This window comes from Nerophis ophidion, linkage group LG04 (assembly GCF_033978795.1).
Source record: "Nerophis ophidion isolate RoL-2023_Sa linkage group LG04, RoL_Noph_v1.0, whole genome shotgun sequence".
NCBI classification, from domain to species: domain Eukaryota; kingdom Metazoa; phylum Chordata; class Actinopteri; order Syngnathiformes; family Syngnathidae; genus Nerophis; species Nerophis ophidion.
Window position 1 is genome coordinate 85821246 of NC_084614.1, and position 9864 is coordinate 85831109.

General features: G+C 39.1%; 1 protein-coding gene across 1 annotated transcript in view; it reads right to left on the bottom strand.

The window, feature by feature from the left end:
* The window catches only part of LOC133552111 (beta-2 adrenergic receptor-like), a 50997-nt gene extending 42071 nt beyond the window's left edge, over positions 1-8926 (bottom strand). Inside the window, exon 1 of the mRNA XM_061899452.1 lies at positions 8793-8926. Within this exon, the coding sequence (XP_061755436.1) occupies positions 8793-8798 (6 nt within the window). The 5' untranslated portion in view covers positions 8799-8926. The remainder of the gene's footprint in view (positions 1-8792) is intronic.
* Between the last annotated feature and the right edge of the window lie 938 nt (positions 8927-9864).

Genomic DNA, 9864 nt, shown 5'->3' on the forward strand with positions numbered 1-9864 from the left:
GTGTGTGTGTGTGTGTGTGTGTGTGTGTGTGTGTGTGTATGTGTGTGTGTGAGTCTGTGTGTGTGTGTGTGTGTGTGTGTGTGTGGCTGCAGCAGGTGTCGGATGGGAAACACATGACGTTTATTGCGTGCCGCGCAAAGCCATTCGGGGTTAAAAAAAGATGCAAGGGCGGCCCCAAGGCACCTTTGTTTCCATGGCGACAATGCGAACACCGCTTGTACATGCGACGTGTGTGTGAACTGTTGTGTGTGTGTGTGTGTACATGCATGTATATGTTGTGTGTGTGTGTGTGTGTGTGTACATGCAAGCATATGTGTTAGGCGTCCCAGTTTGTGTGCAAGTACTGCAAATATGTAGACTTCACACATACTGTAAGTACTAACCCCGTTTCCATATGAGTTGGGAAATTGTGTTAGATGTAAATATAAACAGAATACAATGATTTGCAAATCCTTTTCAACCCATATTCAGTTGAATATGCTACAAAGACAACATATTTGATGTTCAAACTGATAAACTTTATTTTTTTGTTGCAAATAATAATTAACTTAGAATTTCATGGCTGCAACACGTGCCAAAGTAGTTGGGAAAGGGCATGTTCACCACTGTGTTACATCACCTTTTCTTTTAACAACACTCAATAAACGTTTGGGAACTGAGGAAACTAATTGTTGAAGCTTTGAAAGTGGAATTCTTTCCCATTCTTGTTTTATGTAGAGCTTCAGTCCTTCAACAGTCCAGGGTCTCCGATGTCGTATTTTACGCTTCATAATGCGCCACACATTTTTGATGGGAGACAGGTCTGGACTGCAGGCGGGCCAGGAAAGTACCCGCACTCTTTTACTACGAAGCTACACTGTTGTAACACCTGGCTTGGTATAATGCACATATATAGTATATACCAGTAGTAGAACATACTGTATGTGTGCACTATATGCACATTTAAAGTATGTAGTAGAATATTCTATATATGTGCTAATACAGCACATATACAGTATGTTTACATGTACAGAATGTAGTAGAACATACTGTAAATGTGCGTATAATGCACATATATAGTATATACCAGTAGTAGAACATACTGTATATGTGCACTATATGCACATTTAAAGTATGTAGTAGAATATTCTATATATGTGTTAATACAGCACATATACAGTACGTTTAAATATACAGAATGTAGTAGAACATACTGTAAGTGTACATATAATGCACATATACAGTATATACCAGTAGTAGAACATACTCTATATGTGCACTATATGCACATTTAAAGTATGTAGTAGAATATTCTATATATGTGCTAATACTGCACATATACAGTTTGTGTACATGTACAGAATGTAGTAAAACATACTGTAAATGTGCGTATAATGCACATATATAGTATATATTAGTAGTAGAACATACTGTATATGTGCACTATATGCACATTTAAAGTATGTAGTAGAATATTGTATATATGTGCCAATTTGGCACATATATACAATATGTTTACATATAGAGAATGTAGTAGAACATACTGTAAATGTGCGTATAATGCACATATATAGTATATATTAGTAGTAGAACATACTCTATATGTGCACTATATGCACATTTAAAGTATGTAGTAGAATATTGTATATATGTGCCAATTTGGCACATATATACAATATATTTACATATAGAGAATGTAGTAGAACATACTGTAAATGTGCGTATAATGCACATATATAGTATATACCAGTAGTAGAACATACTGTATATGTGCACTATATGCACATTTAAAGTATGTAGTAGAATATTCTATATATGTGCTAATACTGCACATATACAGTACGTTTAAATATACAGAATGTAGTAGAACATTCTGTAAGTGTACATATAATGCACATATACAGTATATACCAGTAGTAGAACATATTGTATATGTGCACTATATGCACATTTAAAGTATGTAGTAGAATATTCTATATATGTGCTAATACTGCACATATACAGTACGTTTAAATATACAGAATGTAGTAGAACATTCTGTAAGTGTACATATAATGCACATATACAGTATATACCAGTAGTAGAACATACTGTATATGTGCACTATATGCACATTTAAAGTATGTAGTAGAATATTGTATATATGTGCCAATTTGGCACATATACAGAATGTTTACATTTAAAGAATGTAGTAGAAAATACTGTAAATGTGCGTATAATGCATATATATAGTATATACAAGTAGTAGAACATACTGTATATGTGCACTATATGCACATTTAAAGTATGTAGTAGAATATTGTATATATGTGCCAATTTGGCACATATACAGTATGTTTACATATACAGAATGTAGTAGAACATATTGTAAATGTACGTATAATGTATATATACAGTATATACCAGTAGTAGAACATACTGTATATGTGCACTATATGCACATTTAAAGTATGTAGTAGAATATTCTATATATGTGCTAATACTGCACATATACAGTACGTTTAAATATACAGAATGTAGTAGAACATTCTGTAAGTGTACATATAATGCACATATACAGTATATACCAGTAGTAGAACATACTGTATATGTGCACTATATGCACATTTAAAGTATGTAGTAGAATATTGTATATATGTGCCAATTTGGCACATATACAGAATGTTTACATTTAAAGAATGTAGTAGAAAATACTGTAAATGTGCGTATAATGCATATATATAGTATATACCAGTAGTAGAACATACTGTATATGTGCACTATATGCACATTTATAGTATGTAGTAGAATATTCTATATATGTGCTAATACTGCACATATACAGTACGTTTAAATATACAGAATGTAGTAGAACATTCTGTAAGTGTACATATAATGCACATATACAGTATATACCAGTAGTAGAACATACTGTATATGTGCACTATATGCACATTTAAAGTATGTAGTAGAATATTGTATATATGCGCCAATTTGGCACATATACAGAATGTTTACATTTACAGAATGTAGTAGAACATACTGTAAATGTGCGTATAATGCATATATACAGTATATACAAGTAGTAGAACGTACTGTATATGTGCACTATATGCACATTTAAAGTATGTAGTAGAGTATTTTATACATGTGTTAATACAGCACGTTTAAATATACAGAATGTAGTAGAACATACTCTAAGTGTACATATAATTCACATATACAGTATATACCAGTTGTAGAACATATTGTACATCTATACTTTATGCACACTTACAGTGTGTAGTAGAATATACTGTATAAGTGCATATACTGCACATATACAGTATGTTCAAATATACAGTATGTAGTAGAACATAAGTGCATATACTGCACATACACACTATGTTCAAATATACAGTATGTAGTAGAACATAAGTGCATATACTGCACATACACAGTATGTTCAAATATACAGTATGTAATAGAACATAAGTGCATATACTGCACATACACACTATGTTCAAATATACAGTATGTAGTAGAACATAAGTGCATATACTGCACATACACAGTATGTTCAAATATACAGTATGTAATAGAACATAAGTGCATATACTGCACATACACACTATGTTCAAATATACAGTATGTAGTAGAACATAAGTGCATATACTGCACATACACAGTATGTTCAAATATACAGTATGTAGTAGAACATATGTGCATATACTGCACATTTACAGTCTGTCTTAGTACAACATACTGTATATGTGAACTATATGCACATTTACAGTATGTAGTAAAATATACTCCATACTGTATATGTGCATGTACTGAAGACACACACGGTATGTAGTAGAAGAACAAACTGTACTATATGCACAGTGTCAGTATCTAGTGGAATATACTGTTATGTGCAGTTTATGCACAGGCAAAGTATGTTTACATAAAGTATGTAGAAATAAAACTTACAGAAGATTAAGTGCACCAATAAAATATGTTCACTTATACAGTATGTAGTAGAACATACTCTATACGTGCATATACTGTACATGTACAGTGTGTAGTAGAACATACTCTATACGTGCATATACTGTACATGTACAGTGTGTAGTAGAATATACTGTATAAGTGCATATACTGTACATGTACAGTGTGTAGTAGAATATACTGTATTTGTGTTGATATACTGCACATACACAGTATGTATAGTAGAACATGTACATGTGCAGTATATCTACATATACATTATCTAGTAGAACGGTGGTTCCCAAACTTTTTTTTACCCCCAAGTGTCCCTCCGAGTACCACCACAATTACCAACATCAAAATACAGTAGCGCAGTAGGACTAAGTAGTCATCAAAAAACAAAGGAAAAGGTTTCATTTGCCAAGTACATTTAACATTTGTGGCCACGGTTCCAACAGCAACACTGTGTTTGACGATAGGAACATAAAACACTGTACTTTTACGAAGTAATTTTTTTGCTGTACCACAGTTTGAGAAGAAGATACCGTATACTGGACATGAACGGTCTATTCTACTGCACACTGTAAGATGTATTGCTCCTCCACATGGAGAGGAGCCAGATGAGGTGGTCCGGGCATCTGGTCAGGATGCCACCCGAACGCCTCCCTGGGGAGGGGCTTAGGGCCCGTCCAACCGGTAGGAAGCCACGGGGGAAGACCCAGGGACAGGTTGGGAACGCCTCGGGATACCCCCCGGGACATACTTGCCAACCTGGAGACCTCTGATTTCGGGAGGTTGGGGGTTGGGGGGAGGGTGTAGTGGGGGGTACGGGGCGTGGTTTGGGCAGGGGGCGTGGTTAAGAGGGGAGGAGTATAATTCACCAACTCGAGTATTCCATATATATTTCATATATGTAAATATATCTATCAATGAAATACTTGACTTTCAGTGAATTCTAGCTATATATATTTATTTTACTATATATATATATATATATATATATATATATATAAATAAAATAAATAGTTGAATTTCAGAAGGCACCTATCAAATACACAGTAATAAAAACACAGTTGTTCTACTAACTGTACTATCCTTGCTGGTTATTAAAAAAAAAAAACAACAACACTTACCTTTCACTATTTGAGTAACCTTTGTTCTGCCATTTGCGTACTGGCGAGAGTCACTTGCCGTCAGGTGCACAACACCACGTCAATCGTTGGCCAATCAAAAAGCAACCCCATAACGCTATAGCCGACATTCACCAGGAGATGGCAGCAGACAACATAGAATCACTCTGTTACAGACGGCGTCGCCATGGCTGTGACTTCCCCGTTCTTCTGCTTCGTCTCCTTGTGTGTGCAGTTTTTTATTAAAATCCGTAGATGTTGTAACGTGATCGGGCAGGCAAGCTGTTAATATAACAGGAAAGCGGGCGGGAAAACAGGCTGTCCCCACTCATGTCCGCATGGAGCTGGAGTGGAGATTTTCGGGAGAAAATTTCTTCCGGGAGGTTTTCGGGAGAGGCGCTGAATTTCCAGAGTCTCCCCGAAAATCCGGGAGGGTTGGCAAGAGCTGGACGAAGCGGCTGGGGAGAGGGAAAGTCTGGGTTTCCCTGCTTAGGCTGCTGCCCCCGCGACCTGACCAAATACATACTGCACAAATACAGTATTAGCAAATACCGCAAATACGGTGTTAGCTTTCACTGCTATGCTGATGACACCCAACTCTACATGCTCCTAAAGCTGACCAACACGCCGGACTGTAGTCAGCTGGAGGCGTGTCTTAATGAAATTAAACAATGGATGTCCGCTAACTTTTTGCAACTTAACGCCAAAAAAACGGAAATGCTGATTATCGGTCCTGCTAGACACCGACCTCTATTTAATAATAAAACTTTAACATTTGACAACCAAATAACAAAACAAGGCGGCACGGTAAAGAATCTGGGTATTATCTTCGACCCAACTCTCTCCTTTGAGGCACACATTAAAAGCGTTACTAAAACGGCCTTCTTTCATCTCCGTAATATCGCTAAAATTCGCTCCATTTTGTCCACTAAAGACGCCGAGATCATTATCCATGCGTTTGTTACGCCTCGTCTCGATTACTGTAACGTATTATTTTGGGGTCTCCCCATGTCTAGCATTAAAAGATTACAGTTGGTACAAAATGCGGCTGCTAGACTTTTGACAAGAACAAGAAAGTTTGATCACATTACGCCTGTACTGTATATACCTTTATATACATATATACATACATATATACCTGTACTGTATATACCTTTATATACATATATACATACATATATACCTATACTGTATATACCTTTATATACATATATACATACATATATACCTATACTGTATATACCTTTATATACATATATACATACATATATACCTATACTGTATATACCTTTATATACATATATACATACATATATACCTATACTGTATATACCTTTATATACATATATACATACATATATACCTATACTGGCTCACCAGCACTGGCTTCCTGTGCACTTAAGATGTGACTTTAAGGTTTTACTACTTACGTATAAAATACTACACGGTCTAGCTCCATCCTATCTTGCAGATTGTATTGTACCATATGTCCCGGCAAGAAATCTGCCTTCAAAAGACTCCGGCTTATTAGTGATTCCTAGAGCCCAAAAAAAGTCTGCGGGCTATAGAGCGTTTTCATTTCGGGCTCCAGTACTCTGGAATGCCCTCCCGGTAACAGTTCGAGATGCTACCTCAGTAGAAGCCTTTAAGTCTCACCTTAAAACTCATCTGTATACTCTAGTCCAGGGGTCGGGAACCTTTTTGGCTGAGAGAGCCAAGAATCCAAATATTTTAAAATGTACTTCCGTAAGAGCCATATACAAAAAATGTAAACACTGAACAACTAAATGTGTGCATTTTTAAGTAAGACCAACATTTCTAGAGTATAATAGGTCTCTTATTCTTTGTAATACCATTGTTATTCTGAAGCTAATTGTGGAGCGGGGCGTGGCCTGCGGGCCTGCAGCGAAGCGGGGTGTTGCCAGGATCGGCCTCGAAATCAGCGACAGGTGCGTAGATGGCCCACCTTTGCCTTGTTATCTAATCACCTGTCGCTTTGTTATAAGCAGCAGCCAGGAGGAGAGACGGGGTTGGGGCTGGAGCCAGAGCGCGAGCGAGAATGAAAGAGGAAAATACAATTGCCAGGAAGCAACGGAAAGACTGATTGAAAAATAAAACAATATCGTAACCCTGAAACAGGCTCTCATGTCGGTGCTTGGTGGTCTGAAGAACTAGCCCCACACTAACCAATAATAAATACATAACTTCTTACCATTAACGCAACTTCCTTTAACAGGTGCGGTAGAAAACGGATGGATGGATTTAAAATGCATGGGATTTTTTTATATTTTGAACGTTATTTTTAACACGTGGGGCGGTTTAGCTCGGTTGGTGGAGTGGCCGTGCCAGCAACTTGAGGGTTGCAGGTTCGATTCCCGCTTCTGCCATCCTAGTCACTGCCGTTGTGTCCTTGGGCAAGACACTTTACCCACCTGCTCCCAGTGCCACCCACACTGGTTTGAATGTAACTTAGATATTGGGTTTCACTATGTAAAGCGCTTTGAGTCACTAGAGAAAAAGCGCTATATAAATATCATTCACTTCACAACACCGTGATTACAAGTGGAATTATTCATGAAATTATCGTCTTACGCAATGTCAGCTCAGATTTATCCGAGAGCCAGATGCAGTCATCAAAAGAGCCACATCTGGCTCTGGAGCCATAGGTTCCCTACCCCTGCTCTAGCCTTTAAATAGACCTCCTTTTTAGACCAGTTGATCTGCCGCTTCTTTTCTTTCTCCTATGTCCCCCCCTCCCTTGTGGAGGGGGTCCGGTCCGATGACCATGGCTGAAGTACTGGCTGTCCAGAGTCGAGACCCAGGATGGACCGCTCGCCTGTGTATCGGTTGAAGACATCTCTACGCTGCTGATCCGCCTCCGCTTGAGATGGTTTCCTGTGGACGGGACTCTCGCTGCTGTCTTGGATCCGCTTTGAACTGAACTCTCTCATGTTCTTTTTAGACCAGTTGATCCGTTTCTTTTCTTTTTCTCCTATGTCCCACTCTCCTTTGTGGAGGGGGTCCGGTCCGATCCGGTGGCCATGTACTGCTTGCCTGTGTATCGGCTGGGGACATCTCTGCGCTGCTGATCCGCCTCCGCTTGGGATGGTTTCCTGCTGGCTCCGCTGTGAACGGGACTCTCGCTGCTGTGTTGGATCCGCTTTGGACTGGACTCTCGCGACTGTGTTGGATCCATTATGGATTGATCTTTCACAGTATCATGTTCTCATATGTTCTCATAGTCATCAGTATCATCAGTATCATGTTCTCATAGTCATCATCGTCACCGGTGTCCCACTGGGTGTGAGTTTTCCTTGCCCTTATGTGGGCCTACCGAGGATGTCGTAGTGGTTTGTGCAGCCCTTTGAGACACTAGTGATTTAGGGCTATATAAGTAAACATTGATTGATTGATTGATGTTAGACCCGCTCGACATCCATTGCTTTCGGTCCACTAGAGAGGGGGGTTGCCCACATCTTAGGTCCTCTCCAAGGTTTCTCATAGTCAGCATTGTCACTGGCGTCCCACTGGATGTGAATTCTCCCTGCCCACTGGGTGTGAGTTTTCCTTGCCCTTTTGTGGGTTCTTCCGAGGATGTTGTAGTCGTAATGATTTGTGCGGTCCTTTGAGACATTTGTGATTTGGGGCTATATAAATAAACATTGATTGATTGATTGATTGATTGATAGTAGTAAAACAGTGTGTACGCATGTACATAAAACACAGCACATGCACAATGGCTCGCGTTCTTACCTCCATCTTGCCACCTCGGCGATTTTCGATCCGGGGAGACGTTCAAGTTCGCCAAAAAAGCCCAAAAGTTTCATGGTAAAAAAACTCGGCGCACGACCTTTCCTCTCACACACACACTCCCCGTGCCTCTCTCTCTCTCCCTCTCTCTACCTTGTGGTGTGCATGTGTTTACTACAGGCCCCTCCCACCCACTGACCAACACACACACACACACACACACACTGGCCCAGTGAGGTAATGACAGCCCCCCCCCTCAGCCGTCTTATATGCAAACCTGGTGAGGCCAACAGTCAGTATTTTAAGTGTTGTGGAGGAAACAAACAGCTTGACGAGTACAAACCCCGTTTCCATACGAGTTGGGAAATTGTGTTTGATGTAAATATAAACAGAATACAATGATTTGCAAATCATTTTCAACCCATATTCAGTTGAATATGCTACAAAGACAACATATTTGATGTTCAAACTGATAAACCCTTTTTTTTGTTGTTTTGCACGTGACAAAGAAGTTGGGAAAGGTGGCAAAAAATACTGGTAAAGTTGAGGAATGCTCATCAAACACTTATTTGGAACATCCCACTGGTGTGCAGGCTAATTGGGAACAGGTGGGTGCCATGATTGGGTATAAAAACAGCTTCCATGAAATGCTAAGTCTTTCACAAGAAAGGATGGGGCGAGGTACACCCCTTTGTCCACAACTGCGTGAGCAAATAGTCAAACAGTTTAAGAACAACCTTTCCTAAAGTGCAATTGCAAGAAATTTACTGATTTCAACATCTACGCTCCATAATATCATCAAAAGGTTCAGAGAATCTGGAGAAATCACTCCACGTAAGCGGCATTGAATGACCGTGACCTTCGTATCAAAAAGCGAAATCAATCTCTAAAGGATATCACCACATGGGCTTAGGAAGACTTCATAAAACCACTGTCACTAAATACAGTTTGTTGCTACATCTGTAAGTGCAAGTTAAAGCTATACTATGCAAAGCGAAAGCCATTTATCAACAACATCCAGAAACGCCACCCGGCTTCTCTGGGCCCGATATCAGGCTAAGGTGGGTGCCATGAT